Here is a 20,711-nt window from a genome sequence, read left to right as displayed (position 1 = left end):
ATCCCTCACGAAAGAGATTCAAGGAACGCAGAAATGCTTTGTTTATCCTAAAGAAGTTAGGATCAGTCGACCCAAGCACGCTGTCGGCTAAACAAAGCGATTCCTTAAAATGGGCTCAAGGAATTCTTGAGACTGGAAAAAGGAAACGATCGCCGGAAAAGCTGCCATCCTCCAAAAGGGACCAAAGTTCGTTTGCCTCAGTTGCTAAAGACAGCTTTGTGATGGCTATCATTAATAAAGCAGCATAGGACGGTATGGTTCCAAAGCAAAAATGGGGGGAAATTGAGAATGCTCTGTCTGTCGTCTACTCACAGGTGCTGGAAAAGTTTCCCGGCCCAGATCCTCGATCCTAGTCGCATTTGAGGACCAGAGGTCTATAGAATGTTTTAAAGCTGCTCTGATACTATTTGGCGAAGTTTGGGAAGGAGCTGCTCTAGAGTTAGTCGAGAAGAAAGACATACCGGCTAGACCTAGAGCACATGCGTGGATACCTGCAAACCCTTCTGACCCTGAATCTATTTTAAATAGGCTGAAACGATGCAATCCAGATCTTCCAACAGCTGATTGGAAGGTTGGCCGTTTGGACGAAGTGGATGGACCAAGACGACATGCAGTGTTTATATTGAACACTCAGTCTTTGCCACATCTAGCAAAGTCTCAGGGCCGTGTATGTTATGGCTTTCATTGTATCCAAATGAAGGTGTATAAAAACGATCAGTTAAAGGATTCAGAAATGGACAAGCCTCTGTCTGAATCAGAAGTAAGCGGACCCTCTTGCGAAGTCGAGGGAGATACCAAAGTTGAAGACATGGATAGATACCGTATGCATGAGGAGGTTTCTACTGCCTCAGAACTCACCAAAGTTGAACCTATGGTTATTGCGAGAATCACCGAGATCTCTGAAGAGGACATTCTTGATGACTCGATTGAAGCGGCTGACATGCATACTCGAAGGGCAGGTCTACTGAGACCGCATTACATGAACTAGTCAGCTTTATTGAAAGCCCACTATCTGTCAAAGAATACACAATCGTGGAGTTTCTAGACATCGAAGGGGCGTTCAATAATGTCCGTCCGAGCTCGATATTAAATGGACTGACAACTCTGAATGCTGATCCATATATACTTAGGCTATTAGACGAACTTCTAATGAAGAGACGTATTTCAGCCACACTAGGACAAGCAAACATACAAAGGTATGTGAACAGAGGCACTCCACAAGGAGGAGTTCTATCACCTCTTCTTTGGAATGTTGCTATAAATAACCTTCTGGTTACCCTAGTGTTGTAGTCTGGTGGCCGGCACTTCACCAGCCGACAAGTTTAGACAAAGTTCAGCGTATGGCGTGCTTGTGTATATCAGGTGCATTCAGCAAGACAGGAACAAACTCCCTTAATGTCATACTGCATCTATTGCCTTTAGACATTTTGGCGAAACAGTCAGCTGCAACAACGGCTGTGCGGTTGCGCGAGCTATCGCTGTGGTCGGAAAAAAATTACGGTCACAGTTCCGTCCTCAAAATAATGCCAGATGTGCCTAACGTAGTGGATTACACTTTGGCGAGTCCACTTTTCGACAAAAAGTTTGAGACTCTAATTCCCAACAGTGAGGCGTGGTGTACACGGACCCCGGGGAATAAAAGATATATATATATATATATATTTCTACACTGATGGCTCCAAATTGGATGGCCAAGTGGGTTTCGGAGTATATTCTAAAGATCTGGAACTTCGAATAGCGAAAAGATTACCTGATCACTGTAGTGTTTTTCAGGCTGAAATATTAGCAATAAGAGAAGTGGTGAATTGGCTGAGAAGTAATGCTCCAAGCAATATTGGCATTAATATATACTCAGACAGTCAACCTGCAATAAAATCCTTGGACTCTGTGTTCCTCAACTCGAAAACGGCCATCGACTGCCGCAAATCTCTCAATGAGATGGCTGAGCAGCACAATATTCACCTAATTTGGAACATACCGGGGAACTGCGAAGGAGATGAGCTAGCAAGGCTAGGAACTACCTTACATATTCCAGGGGAACTAGAATCTGTTGGTATGCCTCTGGCTACCTTCAAGCTCTTAATGCGTGAGAAGGCTGTCATGATGGCAAATGTTCGATGGGAGAATTGTAAGGGTTGTAACGACACCAAGCAAATATGGCCCCATTTAAACTTAAACCTCACACTAGATATGCAAGTGTTCTCGAGACGCCAGATATCACTCCTGATATATGCTATAACGGGTCGCTGCCGATTTTGCAAAAACTATAGGCGGAAGTATAATGACTATTGTATGAGCTGTCATGATGCGGAGGAAAAGGAATCAATAAAACACCTCTTGTGTGAGTGTCCTGCAGTTTGTTTAATGCGCAAGCAACTTTTAAGCGCATATAGCTTCAGATTACTGGCGGGTCTGGAAAACGTCAACTTAAGCAGTCTGCTAATGTTTTTGGAACAATCTGGCGGTTAAAACTAGAAGTGCCCATATGTAATAGGTACTTTTAGTTAATGTGGTATCACAATGGACTGAATAGTCTAAGTAAGCCTGAATCTTAATCGGGCTGCCACTTTAACCTAACCTAACCTACCCTAGAAAAGGAAAGGATAAAAGCGGTGGCATACGCAGATGATGTGGCTCTAGCAGTCAGGGGAAAATTCCCATCCACAATCAGATATATTATTCAGAGGGCCCTCCGGATGACTGAGAAATGGGCGAAAGACAATGGTCTTGGGGTAAATCCTGCAAAGACAGAACTAGTCATGTACTGCAAAGATCGCAAAACTCCCACGGTTAGGCCCATTTCCTTAGGGGGTATTGAAATTCCCTTTAGGGAGTGTGCAAAATACCTTGGCGTTATTTTGGACAGGAAGCTGAACTTTAAGCTTAATATTGAAGAAAGGGCGAGGAAAGCAACGGTAGCTTTATACTCGTGCAAAAAGGCAATAGGAAAAAAGTGGGGACTAAAACCAAAAATTGTGCATTGGCTATACACGGCGGTGGTTAGACCTATAATGCTATATGGTGTTGTAGTCTGGTGGTCGGCACTTCACTAGCCAACAAGTTTAGACAAAGTTCAGCGTATGGCGTGTTTGTGTGTCTCAGGCGCATTCAGCAAGACAGGAACAAATTCCCTTAATGTCATGCTGCATCTATTGCTTTTAGACATTTTGGCCAAACAATCAGCTGCAACAACGGCTGTGCGGTTGCGCGAGCTATCGCTGTGGTAGGGAAAAAGTTACGGTCACAGTTCGGTCCTCAAAATAATGCCAGATGTGCCTAACGTAGTGGATTACACTTCGGCGAGTCCGCTTTTCGACAAAAAGTTTGAGACTCTAATCCCCAACAGTGAGGCGTGGTGTACACAAACCCCGGGGAATAAAGAATATATAGATTTCTACACTGATGGCTCCAAATTGGATGGACAATTGGGTTTCGGAGTATATTCTAATGATCTGGAACTTCGAATAGCGAAAAGATTACCTAATCACTGTAGTGTTTTTCAGGCTGAAATATTAGCAATAAGAGAGGTGGCGAATTGGCTGAGAAGTAATGTTCCAAAAAATGTGGGCATTAATATATACTCAGACAGTCAGCCTGCAATAAAATCCTTGGACTCTGTGTTCCTCAACTCGAAAACGGCCATCGACTGCCGCAAATCTCTCAATGAGATGGCTGAGCAGTACAATATTCACCTAATATGGGTGCCTGGCCATAGGAACATACCGGGGAACTGCGAAGCGGATGAGTTGGCAAGGCTAGGGACTACCTTACATATTCCAGGCAAGGCTAGGAATGGTTACGCTGCTATCAATCACTGATAAGTATGAATTGAGGCGGCTGCACTTGCCTGACCTTAGTTGGGCCAAAACTACCCTTGTCTGCCGTGGGAGGTCTCTCTCCTCCGGTGCAATGGGCGGCGGTCGGACTCCGAGAACAGGATTAACCTTGTAGCTTCTCACCGCTTCAGCTACAGTATCCTCATGAATCCTGTTCAGACCTGTCTGGTATGCTGCCTGATCTAGAGGCTCTCTTTTGTAACGCTGGATCTTTGGCTCTAGAAGGTGAAGATCAACCCTTACATTCCTGGGTGGAGGTTGTCTATCCACAAGATGGTGATTCGGATGACAACTTCGATGGCAACCCAAGAGGTACTGCTTTGACAACATGTAGTTGTGTCGACGCACTGGGATGATCTTGGTCTCCGCATAAAGGTGATCCAGGGGTGTACTGCGGAGACATCCTGTTTCGGTTCTAAGGGCAGCGTTCTGACAGGTCTGTATGTTATTCCACTGCGTATCGCTCGTTTGAGGTGTCCACACTGGCGCTGCATAGTTTACCACTGACCGGCCAATTGCCTTATATGTAGTTAACAAGGTTTCTTTGTCCCTGAATTCCACGTACGACTGGCGTCCACACATATAATTCAGAACCCAACGCTTCGCCCCTGCCGGTAGGGACGTGTTCTCGATGTCCTCGAATAATGTGGCATGGTTGACCGTATCGAACGAATTGATATGTGTCGAAATGGCATGTAAGGCCGTCGTCGTACTGTGTACCTTACGGAATCCATGTTGATGGTGGGCAGCTGGAAGGAGTAGTGCCTCAAGTGTCTTGGCTACTGGCGAGAGAAGGGATATCGGTCTGTACGATTCATCTTTACTCGAATCTTTGCCTGGCTTCAGTAGTGGAATCACTCTTCCGATCTTCCAGACACCGGGTATAATGATTGATTCCAAGGACAAATTGAGGAGTCTGGTCAGGTACTCAACTCCTAGTATTCCCAGATGCTTCAGCATTAGCATTGAAATTCCGTCGGGGCCCAGCGCCTTAGATGGTTTCGCGCTGTTGGTGACATTGGTAACTTCGGCTGCGGTAAATTGTGGTGTGTCGTCGGCTCGGAGACCACGTATGCGACGAGTGGCTCTCTTTTTCGCTCTATCACTCTCGGGATGCTCGACAAACAGTCGGTTGAAGTATTTGGCTCTCTTCGGATCAGTCACAGTCACGTCGCCAAAGGTGACTGAAATCCCATCATCCATTGTAGCGGGGTTCGAGAGGGCTCTCACTGTTGACCACAATTTACCAGTCCCTGTGCCTAAGTTACATTGCTTCAGGTGCTCTAACCAAGTGTTCCTCTTGTGCTCGTCGACTATCTTACTAATCTCTAGATTTAGTTCTCTGATTCTAGGATCAGCAGGGTTAGCACGACGGCGTTCATCACGCTCGTCTGCGAGCCCCGCCGCTTCGGCTGGGAAGTTGGGCCTCACTTGGGCAATTCGACCAGCGGGTATGAAGCGAGCGGCTGCTGCGTTGATGATGTCCCGGAACGCCCTATGGGCAACATGATCATGAGAGGGGGACGGGAGCTCACTGAAGCGGCGATCGGTGTATTCTCTGAAGCCTTCCCAGTTGGTTTTCTTTTGGTTGATAAACGTCCGGCGTTCAGAGGTTATGAAATCGGAGGGTCGGTTAATGGTGAGAATTATGGAGAGGTGGTCCGGTCCCAATGAAATGACGGGTTGCCAGGAAACGTCATTTATCAGACCAGGCGACGCTACAGATAAATCTGGCGAACTGCTGCAGTCACCCATAATTCTCGTGGGGGCCTCTTCGTTCACCGTGCAAAATGTGGAGTCATCTATCTGCTCTGCCAAAGCTATGCCTCTCTGGTCATTACCTAGGAGTGAATGCCAAAGTTCATGGTGGGCATTAAAGTCTCCTAGAACCAATCGGTTATGCCCGCACAATAGCCACTCAATGTTTGGGCAATAACCTGGAGCACAGCTACCAACCGGCGGTATATACACATTGTATAGCTCTATCTCGACAGCCCCAGACTTGACTGCTACCCCCATACATTCCATATACGGGTCACTAGTGTCTGGCACAAGCGGGATAGGTCTATACTGCACGGAACGGTGTATTATGAAAGCCAGGCCACCACCTCCACTTCTTGTGCGATCCTTTCGAAGCACATTGTATCCATCACAATGGCGTAGGCTGCAGGTGGAATTCAGCTTAGTCTCCTGGATCGCTGCGACCCTTATCCTTTTCCGATTCATAAAGTCCACGATTTCGCTAATCTTACCTCGGAGCCCGTTGCAATTAAATTGCAAAAACGATGCACTATCCGGAACTGGAACAAAAATATTGGGTGTAAGATGCTGAGGCGGAGAATATTGTTGAACGGGAGATGTCGGGGGGGGGGGGGGGGGGTCGCATAGTCGGACGACCCACTGCTGCTATCGCTGGCACAGCATCCTGCCACGTAGTCAGTGTGACTATACTCCCGCAGCGATGTTAAGCCGGAACAGTTCCGGTAATGCACCACTCCAAGCACCGGTTACACCTGACCGAAACCGAACGGTGGTGGATCAGGTTTCGGCAGACTGAACAATGCCATGTTCCGGGGCTCTCCTCTATCCCGGCTCGGACCAACAGCAAACGGAGAAGGCTCCCCGGGATGCACCTTCTCCAACACAAAAAGACGGACGAAACAACACGTACACTGATGTGGCAGCCGCTGGCCAATGGATGGGGTCCATCGGGTCAATCCGGTACACAGAACCCTCCGCCGTGGGATTGAACCCTACTTATAATCCTGACTACCGCCCTTGTATTTGAGCGGAGAATTTAACGAGGAGATGTCGCTCAAAATAACCAATAGACTATTCTCTGCATTATCGGTAACCGATATTCAACCGTCGAACGGAGCGGACGTGTTTTTCAATAGCGGATAAACTCATCGTAATAGGTACCTACTAAGAATTTCAAGTGTGGTGGGATATTAAGCCACCATGCAGCGAAATTCCAAGTCATCCACTGGGTTGCTAACTTCAGGGCCCAGTGGACGGGTATCGACTGGAGTTATAAATCTGGGCAATGACCAAGAGTTAGGCCCAATTAGTCGACTTGTAGACGGGTCGACAGGTGGCGACACTCTGACAAGTCGAACTTTTTCTAAGGTAACGACATCAAAGGAGGTAATCCCTCACGAAAGAGATTCAAGGAACGCAGAAATGCTTTGTTTATCCTAAAGAAGTTAGGATCAGTCGACCCAAGCACGCTGTCGGCTAAACAAAGCGATTCCTTAAAATGGGCTCAAGGAATTCTTGAGACTGGAAAAAGGAAACGATCGCCGGAAAAGCTGCCATCCTCCAAAAGGGACCAAAGTTCGTTTGCCTCAGTTGCTAAAGACAGCTTTGTGATGGCTATCATTAATAAAGCAGCATAGGACGGTATGGTTCCAAAGCAAAAATGGGGGGAAATTGAGAATGCTCTGTCTGTCGTCTACTCACAGGTGCTGGAAAAGTTTCCCGGCCCAGATCCTCGATCCTAGTCGCATTTGAGGACCAGAGGTCTATAGAATGTTTTAAAGCTGCTCTGATACTATTTGGCGAAGTTTGGGAAGGAGCTGCTCTAGAGTTAGTCGAGAAGAAAGACATACCGGCTAGACCTAGAGCACATGCGTGGATACCTGCAAACCCTTCTGACCCTGAATCTATTTTAAATAGGCTGAAACGATGCAATCCAGATCTTCCAACAGCTGATTGGAAGGTTGGCCGTTTGGACGAAGTGGATGGACCAAGACGACATGCAGTGTTTATATTGAACACTCAGTCTTTGCCACATCTAGCAAAGTCTCAGGGCCGTGTATGTTATGGCTTTCATTGTATCCAAATGAAGGTGTATAAAAACGATCAGTTAAAGGATTCAGAAATGGACAAGCCTCTGTCTGAATCAGAAGTAAGCGGACCCTCTTGCGAAGTCGAGGGAGATACCAAAGTTGAAGACATGGATAGATACCGTATGCATGAGGAGGTTTCTACTGCCTCAGAACTCACCAAAGTTGAACCTATGGTTATTGCGAGAATCACCGAGATCTCTGAAGAGGACATTCTTGATGACTCGATTGAAGCGGCTGACATGCATACTCGAAGGGCAGGTCTACTGAGACCGCATTACATGAACTAGTCAGCTTTATTGAAAGCCCACTATCTGTCAAAGAATACACAATCGTGGAGTTTCTAGACATCGAAGGGGCGTTCAATAATGTCCGTCCGAGCTCGATATTAAATGGACTGACAACTCTGAATGCTGATCCATATATACTTAGGCTATTAGACGAACTTCTAATGAAGAGACGTATTTCAGCCACACTAGGACAAGCAAACATACAAAGGTATGTGAACAGAGGCACTCCACAAGGAGGAGTTCTATCACCTCTTCTTTGGAATGTTGCTATAAATAACCTTCTGGTTACCCTAGTGTTGTAGTCTGGTGGCCGGCACTTCACCAGCCGACAAGTTTAGACAAAGTTCAGCGTATGGCGTGCTTGTGTATATCAGGTGCATTCAGCAAGACAGGAACAAACTCCCTTAATGTCATACTGCATCTATTGCCTTTAGACATTTTGGCGAAACAGTCAGCTGCAACAACGGCTGTGCGGTTGCGCGAGCTATCGCTGTGGTCGGAAAAAAATTACGGTCACAGTTCCGTCCTCAAAATAATGCCAGATGTGCCTAACGTAGTGGATTACACTTTGGCGAGTCCACTTTTCGACAAAAAGTTTGAGACTCTAATTCCCAACAGTGAGGCGTGGTGTACACGGACCCCGGGGAATAAAAGATATATATATATATATATATTTCTACACTGATGGCTCCAAATTGGATGGCCAAGTGGGTTTCGGAGTATATTCTAAAGATCTGGAACTTCGAATAGCGAAAAGATTACCTGATCACTGTAGTGTTTTTCAGGCTGAAATATTAGCAATAAGAGAAGTGGTGAATTGGCTGAGAAGTAATGCTCCAAGCAATATTGGCATTAATATATACTCAGACAGTCAACCTGCAATAAAATCCTTGGACTCTGTGTTCCTCAACTCGAAAACGGCCATCGACTGCCGCAAATCTCTCAATGAGATGGCTGAGCAGCACAATATTCACCTAATTTGGAACATACCGGGGAACTGCGAAGGAGATGAGCTAGCAAGGCTAGGAACTACCTTACATATTCCAGGGGAACTAGAATCTGTTGGTATGCCTCTGGCTACCTTCAAGCTCTTAATGCGTGAGAAGGCTGTCATGATGGCAAATGTTCGATGGGAGAATTGTAAGGGTTGTAACGACACCAAGCAAATATGGCCCCATTTAAACTTAAACCTCACACTAGATATGCAAGTGTTCTCGAGACGCCAGATATCACTCCTGATATATGCTATAACGGGTCGCTGCCGATTTTGCAAAAACTATAGGCGGAAGTATAATGACTATTGTATGAGCTGTCATGATGCGGAGGAAAAGGAATCAATAAAACACCTCTTGTGTGAGTGTCCTGCAGTTTGTTTAATGCGCAAGCAACTTTTAAGCGCATATAGCTTCAGATTACTGGCGGGTCTGGAAAACGTCAACTTAAGCAGTCTGCTAATGTTTTTGGAACAATCTGGCGGTTAAAACTAGAAGTGCCCATATGTAATAGGTACTTTTAGTTAATGTGGTATCACAATGGACTGAATAGTCTAAGTAAGCCTGAATCTTAATCGGGCTGCCACTTTAACCTAACCTAACCTACCCTAGAAAAGGAAAGGATAAAAGCGGTGGCATACGCAGATGATGTGGCTCTAGCAGTCAGGGGAAAATTCCCATCCACAATCAGATATATTATTCAGAGGGCCCTCCGGATGACTGAGAAATGGGCGAAAGACAATGGTCTTGGGGTAAATCCTGCAAAGACAGAACTAGTCATGTACTGCAAAGATCGCAAAACTCCCACGGTTAGGCCCATTTCCTTAGGGGGTATTGAAATTCCCTTTAGGGAGTGTGCAAAATACCTTGGCGTTATTTTGGACAGGAAGCTGAACTTTAAGCTTAATATTGAAGAAAGGGCGAGGAAAGCAACGGTAGCTTTATACTCGTGCAAAAAGGCAATAGGAAAAAAGTGGGGACTAAAACCAAAAATTGTGCATTGGCTATACACGGCGGTGGTTAGACCTATAATGCTATATGGTGTTGTAGTCTGGTGGTCGGCACTTCACTAGCCAACAAGTTTAGACAAAGTTCAGCGTATGGCGTGTTTGTGTGTCTCAGGCGCATTCAGCAAGACAGGAACAAATTCCCTTAATGTCATGCTGCATCTATTGCTTTTAGACATTTTGGCCAAACAATCAGCTGCAACAACGGCTGTGCGGTTGCGCGAGCTATCGCTGTGGTAGGGAAAAAGTTACGGTCACAGTTCGGTCCTCAAAATAATGCCAGATGTGCCTAACGTAGTGGATTACACTTTGGCGAGTCCGCTTTTCGACAAAAAGTTTGAGACTCTAATCCCCAACAGTGAGGCGTGGTGTACACAAACCCCGGGGAATAAAGAATATATAGATTTCTACACTGATGGCTCCAAATTGGATGGACAATTGGGTTTCGGAGTATATTCTAATGATCTGGAACTTCGAATAGCGAAAAGATTACCTAATCACTGTAGTGTTTTTCAGGCTGAAATATTAGCAATAAGAGAGGTGGCGAATTGGCTGAGAAGTAATGTTCCAAAAAATGTGGGCATTAATATATACTCAGACAGTCAGCCTGCAATAAAATCCTTGGACTCTGTGTTCCTCAACTCGAAAACGGCCATCGACTGCCGCAAATCTCTCAATGAGATGGCTGAGCAGTACAATATTCACCTAATATGGGTGCCTGGCCATAGGAACATACCGGGGAACTGCGAAGCGGATGAGTTGGCAAGGCTAGGGACTACCTTACATATTCCAGGGAACTAGAATCTGTTTGTATGCCCCTGGCTACCTGTAAGCTCATGCTGCGTGAGAAGGCTGCTATGATGGCAAATGTTCGATGGGAGAATTGCAAGGCCTGTAACGACACCAAGCAAAAATGGTCCCATTTAAACTTAAACCGCACACTAGATATGCTAGTGTTCTCGAGACGCCAGATATCACTCCTGATATCTGCTATAACGGGTCGCTGCCTGATAGGCGATTTTGCAAAAACTATAGGCGGAAGTATAATGACTATTGTATGAACTGTCATGATGCGGAGGAAAAGGAATCAATTAAACACCTCTTGTGTGAGTGTCCTGCATTTTGTTTAAAGCGCAAGCAACTTTTAGGAGCATATAGCTTCAGATTACTGGCGGATCTGGAAAACGTCAACTTAAGCAGTCTGCTAATGTTTTTGGAACAATCTGGTGGTTAAAACTAGAAGTGCCCATATGTAATAGGTACTTTTAGTTAATGTGGTACCACAATGGACTGAATAGTCTAAGTGAGCCTGAATCTTAATCGGGCTGCCACTTTAACCTAACCTAACCATCGGTAGCCGCCCATTTGGTAGCTGGAAATTAACACATAATTTCTCTGCAAAGCGCTACCCACAGAAAAGGGTGGTGAAAATATTCTAGCTAAATAAGCACTTCAAATCTATAATCTGGAACGATTTTTATTGTGTGTAATAAAGGCTAGTTTATATTTTGACTTTGGCCACATAAGTTCTAAATTATTTAATTGTAAATAAAATAATTAAGTCGTGATTATATGAACAAACAGAGATAATATTAATATTCGTTGTAAGACGCATTTACTTTCGATTGGCTCTTCCTTTATCGGCGCATTTCCAAGCGTATTTGTGGTTCTGGAGGTCCATTGCTGCTAGGAAGTTAAGACACCGATTCTGCAATTAAAAAATATATATGAAACAAATATAATTGCTCTGTAATAGAATTATAACTATTTTTATACCCTGCTCCACACTGTGGAACAGGGTATTATAAGTTAATGCATATGTTTGCAACACCCAGAAGGAGACGAGATAGACACATGGTGTCTTTGGCAAAAACGCTCAGTGTGGGCTCTTGAGTCGATATAGCCATGTCCGTCTGTCCGTGAACACATTTTTGTAATCAAAGTCTAGGTCGCAGTTTTAGTCCAATCGACTTCAAATTTGGCACAAGTATGTGTTTTGGCTCAGAATAGATCCCTATTGATTTTGAAAGAAATCGGTTCAGATTTAGATATAGCTCCCATATATATATTTCGCCCGATATGAACTTATATGGCCCCAGAAGGCAGAGTTTTAACCTAATTTGCTTAAAATTTTGCAAGTGTAGCCAAGTGTGCCAAATTTTATTGAAATCGGTTCAGATTAGATATAGCTCCCATATATATCTTTCGCTCGATATGGACTAATACGGTCCCAGAAGCCAGAGTTTTACCCCAATTTTGCACAGGGAGTAGAATTAGCATTGTAGCTATGCGTGCCAAATTTGGTTGAAATCGGTTCAGATTTAGATATAGCTCCCATATATAGCTTTCGGCCGATTTACACTCATTTGACCATAGAGGCCAATTTTTTGCTCCGATTTAGTTGAAATTTTGCACAGGGAGTAGAATTAGCATTATAGCTATGCGTGTCAAATTTGGTTGAAATCGGTTCAGATTTAGATATAGCTCCCATATATATCTTTCGCCCGATTTACACTCATATGACCACAGAGGCCAATTTTTAACTCCGATTTAGTTGAAATTTTCTACAGGGAGTAGAATAAGCATTGTTGCTATGCGTGCCAAATTTGGTTGAAATCGGTTCAGATTTAGATATAGCTCCCATATATATGTTTTTCTGATTTCGACAAAAATGGTCAAAATACCAACATTTTCCTTGTAAAATCGCCACTGCTTAGTCGAAAAGTTGTAAAAATGACTCTAATTTTCTTAAACTTCTAATACATGTATATCGAGCGATAAATCATAAATAAACTTTTGCGAAGTTTCCTTAAAATTGCTTCAGATTTAAACGTTTCCCATATTTTTTTACTAAAATTGTGTTCCACCCTAGTGCATTAGCCGACTTAAATTTTGAGTCTATAGATTTTGTAGAAGTCTATCAAATTCTGTTCAGATCGAGTGATATTTAAATGTATGTATTTGGGACAAACCTTTATATATAGCCCCCAACATATTTGACGGATGTGATATGGTATCGAAAATTTAGATCTACAAAGTGGTGCAGGGTATAATATAGTCGGCCCCGCCCGACTTTAGACTTTCCTTACTTGTTTTTACTTACATTTTTAAATTACATTTGTTTTGAATCACTTGAATGACTCCGAATGCGACCAAACGATTTGAAACCTAGAAAACAACTGAACAACTGTTATAACGTCTAGCAGGACTTTGTTTATTTGTGTTCTTTAAAAACATCTCCTTAAGATTATATATCTTTTTATACATTACGCGTAAGCACCGAAACCAAATTAAGAACATCATTGTGTGGTTTTGTTTTGTTTAATTTTGCTAGGGACACTATTTTGTACATTACTTTTAGATACCAAAATGAAATGATCACTTGATTTATTTTTTCAATTTCTCTCTCAACTTTTTTTGTGAGAGAGACAACGTCTTTCCTATCGATTTCATACTCAACTGGTAATGCCCAATATAGTCGGTTGGACATTTAATAGATTACTTTATGGTGCTGAATTGGGTGAAATGAAATGGTGCATTATATGCATTTAGAAAAGGGGTCTTTAGTACTTTTTGAATTCATTATTCTATACCAAAATAACCGCCTGCACGTGTGGGTGCTTACATAAGCAGGGAAAAAGCGACAATAGCTATTTGCCGAACAAGCGAGAAGAATCTAAACTTTCAGAGCATTATAAAATACACAAACAATTCAACATCAAATAACGGATCATCACAACTGAGTAATTGAGAATATGAGAAATAGAATAGACAACAAAATAATAGAGCTATATCAAAATCTAATCGATACTATTAAACGTACTCCTTGTGCAAAATTTGAAGCAAATCAAGGCAAACCTCTCGCTTTTGAGGCCATATGAGTCTAAATCGGGCGAAAGATATATATGGGAGCTATATCTAAATCTGAACTGATTTTAACCAAATTTAGCACACTGAAGCATACTCTTAAACGTACTCTTTGTGCAAAATTGGAAGCAAATCAGTGCAAAACTCTGGCTTTTGAGGCCATATTAGTCGAAATCGGACGAAAGATATATATGTGAGTTATATCTAAATCTGAACCGATTTGGGTGATATTTTGCATATCTTACGAAATCCCAAAAATATTTGGCTGCCCGAAATGTTGAGAAAATACGTTGATAAATACGTCAATTATGACCACATCGGTGATAAATATATATGGTAGCTATATCTAAATCTGAACCGATTTTTTTCAAAATCAATAGCGATTGTCTTTGAGCCAATGTAAAACTCTGTGCCAAATTTGAGGACGATCGGACTAAACTGCGAGCTGTACTTTGCACACAAAATTACATATACAGACAGACGGACGGACAGACAGACGGACATGGCTAAATAGACTCAGAATTTAATTCTAAGACGATCGGTATACTAAACGATGGGTCTCAGACTTTTCCTTCTTGGCGTTACATACAAATGCACAAACTTATTATACCCTGTAACACAGTAGTGGTGAAGGGTATAATGAATAAAATGAATAAAATAAGTTGTTCATATACGTAACTATAACAATATGGTATTACTTAAATTTGTAATTGATAATAACCGTTATTTTTTATTTTTAGATAACGCTCGATCGTCACAAAAGTGCAAAGAATATAAAAAGGAAGACGATATAGAAGAATCGACCAATGTTGAAAAAATCGATATAAAGGAAAAACTAGAAGATACCAATAACGAAATAAAAAAGGATGGACATTTTGACCATTTGGCACCAATGGAATGTTTGTCAACCAATATTATGAAGAGAAACTTTTCCGAACTCGACGAAGATGACTGCGATGATTTAGATGATATAAAAAAGAAAAGAAAACGAGAGCTGGATAGCGCTAAGGACTCCAAACAAATTAATTCGATTCGAATTCAAAATCGTGCGGATAAAAGTGGTAAACAAACTAGTGGTTCAAAAACATCCTTATCAGTGTGTAAAACGCCAGCCTCGTGTGAAAAAGATGAAACGTTTAAAGCAAAACCACAGGAATCTGAATTAGATGATGATGATTCAAAGTGCGATCCGCTGTGCAGTGGGGGATTAAAAGTTCCTCCTTTGAAGATTGTAATTCCTCAACAAAATTGTGCTATTGATGTTGATGGTGGATCACGAGTCGGCAAACTAAACACAACTAGAAATGCAGCATTACCATACGTTGTTAGCTCTAATGCGGAATCCAGTGACAGAGATATATCAGTCAATAGCACCAGTCCACATGAAAGCCCTATAAAAGTTAACCATTCCTGTACAGTTGACGAAAAGAATTGTAAACTTATAAATGAGGAGAAAAATTTAAGAGTTTTGAGAAGTTCTCATAGAGTGGGTTTAACAATTAATGACCGAAACTCAAACAATTCCTCTCCCCAAATTCCCAGCAACTCTCCGTCTCCAGCCTCATCAACTGCAAATGATATAGTAGAGGGAAAGCTAACATTCGCTAATAACGCTGGAAGTCCCCCACACCAAAATATTTCCTTCGAACAAGATAATGTTATAAATTTACCAAGTCCTTCTACTTCCTCGACTTCATCATCAAAAGATGTTTTATCAAGTAACGTTGAATTGCATCCCAGAAAAAGAAAGATTAGAACAAAGACGGAAGATACCAAGATCAGCACGGGAAATAATGATATAGTTTTATGTACTGAATCCCATCCACACGATTTGCCATTTACCAATTGTTTTCAAATGTATATGAATATAAGAAAACAAGTTGAAAAGAAATGGAAAAATGTATTACCAGTAAAGCCGAGAGCTCCACAAGGTTATAACGAATATTTAAGCAATACAAGACAATACTTGCTACAGAATAATAATACTATGCAGTATCCTCATGTACCAAATACCGTATCTTCACAAATGAGAGATATTTACCTTATTCAAGAAAAAGACCGTCTTGACTTATACCATCGACACGTTGTGGAAAAGGAAAAACTATGTTTAAATGTAGAGCAGGAAATACTTCGTATTCATTCTAAGGCTGCTAGAACAATGGCATGTCAATTATTGCCTCTCTCGGTATGTTCTTATATGAAAGATGATGAAGTTTACAACATTTTAACTCATGAACAAGAAGACAAGGAAAGAAATGCCCGCTACAGATTTAATGGACGTTTGCTATTAAGTTGGCTCCAGGACGTTGATGACAAGTGGGAAAAAATAAAGGTAAGTTTAAACATATCAATCCTGATATGAAGATACGTATCATTGCAGTCTAAAAAACTAAATTCCACTTTTATCTCGATGAAGATTCAATGAAAAACAATAAGTGTGCCTATGAAAATGGGCTGCCTCTATACTTAGCCTAGTGGTCAAAGACCATAGCTTTAAAAAACTTTTCATTGATATAAACTCAATCCTGAGAATGAGCTAAAGGTAATGTAAAGGGTTTTCCAAGATGTATTATTTTGAATCACTCTGTATCTACACTCATAGAAAAAAGTCTGTTGTTAAGCAAAATGCTGCTGTTTTAACAGTTTTTTTTTGCAGAAAAGTCAGTAATTTGCTGAAATTTTCTGCTGATCCGAATAAAATTATAAATTCACTCCGGTCAAATTGCCAATAGTAAAATGGTACACACTAAATAACATCAAACATTTTTTCATTCAACCGTCGAACTGAACGGACGTGTTTTTTTTAATAGCGGATTATCTCATCGTAATAAGTACTTATTACGAATTTCAAGTGTGGTGGGAAATTAAGCCACCATGCAGCGAAATTCAAAGTAATCCACTGGGTTTCTAACTTCAGGGCTCAGTGGACGAGTATCGACTGAAGTTATAAATTTGGGCAATGACCAAGAGTTAGGCCCAATTAGTCGACCTGTAGACGGGTCGACAGGTTGCTATAATTTGGCAAGTCGAACCTTCCCTAAGGTAACGACATCAAAAGGAGGTAATCCCTCCAGAAAGAGATTTAAGGAACGCAGAAATGCCTTGTTTATCCTAAAGAAATTAGGATCAGTCAACCCAAGCACGTTGTCGACTAAGCAAAGCAATTTCTTAAAATGGGCGCAAGGAATTCTTGAAACAGCAACAGCTGTTTGGAAGGTTGGCCGTTTGGATGAAGTGGATGGACCAAGGTTAGGTTAGGTGGCAGCCCGATGTATCAGGCTCGCTTAGACTATTCAGTCCATTGTGATACCACATTGGTGAACTTCTCTCTTATCGCTGAGTGCTGCCCGATTCCATGTTAAGCTCAATGACAAGGAACCTCCTTTTTATAGCCGAGTCCGAACGGCGTTCAACATTGCAGTGAAACCACTTAGAGAAGCTTTGAAACCCTCAGAAATGTCACCAGCATTACTGAGGTGGGATAATCCACCGCTGAAAAACTTTTTGGTGTTCGGTCGAAGCAGGAATCGAACCCACGACCTTGTGTATGCAAGGCGGGCATGCTAACCATTGCACCACGGTGGCTCCAGACGGCATGCAGTTTTTATATTGAACACTCAATCTTTGCCACATCTAGCAAAGTCCCAGGGCCGTGTATGTTATGGCTTTCATTATATCCAAATGAAGGTATATAATAACGATCAGCTAAAGGATTCAGAAATGAACAAGCCTCTGTCTGAATCAGAAATAAGCAGATCTTCTTGCGAAGTCGAGGGAGATGCCAAAGATGCAGATATGGATATATAGATGGATGTTGTTGTTGTTGTAACAGTTTATTGTGATCTCATCCATTTCATGTTATACGCTTGGTACATCAGCTTGTTGGCAGATCAAGGAACTCTGCGACTAAGATGGGGTGTGTCCAGAGTGATCTGGTGGTAAGTCGGGTTGGTTTGGCTGGACAAGAGAAAAGATGACGCGTGTCGTGTGGCCCTTGGTTGCAAATTGGACAAACGTCAGCTACGCTGCTATCAATCACCGATAAGTAGGAATTGAGGCGGCTGCACTTGCCTGATCTTAATTGGGCCAAAACTACCCTAGTCTGCCGTGGGAGGTCTCTTTCCTCCGGTGCTATGGGCGGTGGTCGGACTCCAAGAACAGGATTAACCTTGTAGCTTCTCACCGCTTCAGCTACAGTATCCTCATGAATCCTGTTCAAACCTGCCTGGTACGCTGCTTGATCTAGAGGCTCTCTTTTATAGCGCTGGATCTCGCGCTCTAGATTATGTATATCAACCCTTACGTTCCTGGGTGGTGGTTGTGTATCCATAAGATGGTGGTTTGGATGATTACTGCGATAACAACCCAGGAGATACTGCTTTGACAACATGTAGTTGTGTCTTCGCACAGGGATGATCTTTGTCTCCACATAAAGGTGATCCAGGGGTGTGCTGCGGAGACACCCAGTCGCAGTTCTAAGAGCAGCGTTCTGGCAGGTTTGTATGTTATTCCACTGCGTATCACTGGTCTGCGGTGTCCACACTGGCGCTGCATAGTTTACCACTGACCGGCCAATTGCCTTATAAGTAGTTAGCAAGGTTTCTTTGTCCGCACCCCAAGTACTGCCGGCTAGTGACTTGAGGACCTTGTTTCTACCACGGAGCTTATTACAAATTGCAGTGGCATGGGCAGATGACCTAAAAAGGCTGTCGAATGTGACCCCAAGAATCTTGGGGTAATTTGTGGTCGGAATTATTACTCCATCGACTCTGGTATTCAACTGCCTGCGCACTTCTGCCGTCCATGTAGTAAATAGTATGGCTGAGGATTTGGTGGGGGATATCCTCAAGTTTCTCGCAGTGAAATAACTGGTAAGATTAGCTATGTAGACGTTCAACCGATCGCAAATGTCATCAACATTGGGCCCAGATGCCAAGATTGTACAGTCATCCGCATATGATACAATCTCGACGCCGTCAGGAGGGGGTGGAATCGAGGACATGTAGAGGTTAAACAGTGCCGGAGATATCACCCCACCTTGGGGAACTCCCTGTTTAACTCTACGCAGTTTTGACTTTCTGTCCCTGAATTCCACGTACGACTGGCGTCCACACATATAATTCAGCACCCAACGCTTCGCTCCTGCCGGTAGGGACGTATTCTCGATGTCCTCAAATAATGTGGCATGGTTGACCGTATCGAATGCTTTCGATAGGTCAAGCGCCACGAGGACCGTCCTGTGACACGGCCTGGGCTGGTTAAGTCCCTTATTAATATGTGTCGAAATGGCATGTAAGGCTGTTGTCGTACTATGTACCTTACGGAATCCATGTTGATGGTGGGCAGCTGGAAAATTCTCCACAAGGCTGGGGAGGAGTAATGCCTCAAGTGTCTTGGCTACTGGCGAAAGAAGGGATATCGGTCTGTACGATTCACCTTTGCTCGAATCTTTGCCCGGTTTCAGTAGTGGAATCACCCTTCCCATTTTCCAGACATCGGGTATAATGTGTGATTCCAAAGACAAATTGACGAGTCTGGTCAGGTACTCAACTCCCAGTATTCCCAGATGCTTCAGCATTAGCATTGAAATTCCGTCAGGGCCCAGCGCCTTAGATGGTTTCGCGCTGTTGATGACATTGGTAACTTCAGCTGCAGTAAATTGTGGTGTGTCATCGGCTCGGAGACCACGTACACGACGGGTGGCTCTCCTTTTCGCTCTATCACTCTCGGGATGCTCGACAAACTGTCGGTTGAAGTATTTGGCGCACCTCTTCGGATCAGTCACAGTCACGTCGCCAAATGTGACTGAAATCCCATCATCCCTTGTGGAGGGGTTCGAGAGGGCTCTAACTGTTGACCACAATTTACCAGTTCCTGTTCCTAAGTTACATTGCTTCAGGTGCTCTAACCTAGTGTTCCGCTTGTGCTCGTCGACTATCTTACTAATCTCTAGATTTAGTTCTCTGATTCTAGGATCAGCAGGGTTAGCACGACGGCGTTCATCACGCTCGTCTGCGAGTCCCGCCGCTTCGGCTGGGAAGTTGGGCCTCACTTGGGCAATTCGACCAGCGGGTATGAAGCGAGCGGCTGCTGCGTTGATGATGTCCCGGAACTCCCTCTGGGCAACATGAACATGTGAGGGGGACGGGAGCTCACTGAAGCGGCGATCGGTGTATTCTCTGAAGCCTTCCCAGTTGGCTTTCTTTTGATTAATAAACGTCCGGCGTTCAGAGGTTATGAAATCGGAGGGTCGGTTGATGGTGAGAATTATGAGACGTCATTTATCAGACCAGGCGATGCTAACGATAAATCTGGCGAACTGCTGCAGTCACCCATAATTCTCGTGGGGGCCTCTTCGTTCACCGTGCAAAATGTGGAGTCGTCTATCTGCTCTGCCAAAGCTATGCCCCTCTGGTCATTACCCAGGAGAGAATGCCAAAGTTCATGGTGGGCATTAAAATCTCCTAGAACCAATCGGTTATGCCCGCTCAACAACCACTCAATGTTTGGGCTATAACCAGGAGCACAGCTACCAACCGGCGGTATGTACACATTGTATAGCTCTATCTCGGCAGCCCCACACTTAACTGCTACCCCCATACATTCCATGTACGGGTCATTAGTGTCTAGCACAAGCGTGATAGGTCTATACTGCACGGAACGGTGTAATATGAAAGCCAGGCCACCACCTCCATTTCTTGTGCGATCCTTCCGTAGGACATTGTACCCATCACAATGTCGTAGGCTGCAGGTGGGATTCAGCTTTGTTTCCTGGATCGCCGCGACCCTTATCCTTTTCCGATTCATAAAGTCTACGATCTCACTAATCTTACCACGGAGCCCGTTGCAATTAAATTGCAAAAATGATGCA

The 20,711-nt window shown here is 43.3% G+C and overlaps 1 protein-coding gene across 1 annotated transcript; it reads left to right on the top strand.

The window, feature by feature from the left end:
- The first annotated feature begins 14,584 nt into the window (after positions 1 to 14,584).
- On the top strand, positions 14,585 to 16,309 carry LOC142233862 (uncharacterized). The gene has a single exon (XM_075304928.1). The coding sequence runs from the start codon at positions 14,733 to 14,735 to the stop codon at positions 16,200 to 16,202; it is 1,470 nt and encodes a 489-aa protein (XP_075161043.1). The 5' UTR covers positions 14,585 to 14,732; the 3' UTR covers positions 16,203 to 16,309.
- The last annotated feature ends 4,402 nt before the right edge of the window (positions 16,310 to 20,711 follow it).

Source organism: Haematobia irritans, chromosome 4, assembly GCF_050003625.1.
Source record: "Haematobia irritans isolate KBUSLIRL chromosome 4, ASM5000362v1, whole genome shotgun sequence".
Classification (NCBI taxonomy): domain Eukaryota; kingdom Metazoa; phylum Arthropoda; class Insecta; order Diptera; family Muscidae; genus Haematobia; species Haematobia irritans.
The sequence above is the reverse complement of the archived record's forward strand: the minus strand, read 5'-3'. Positions and strand labels throughout refer to the sequence as shown.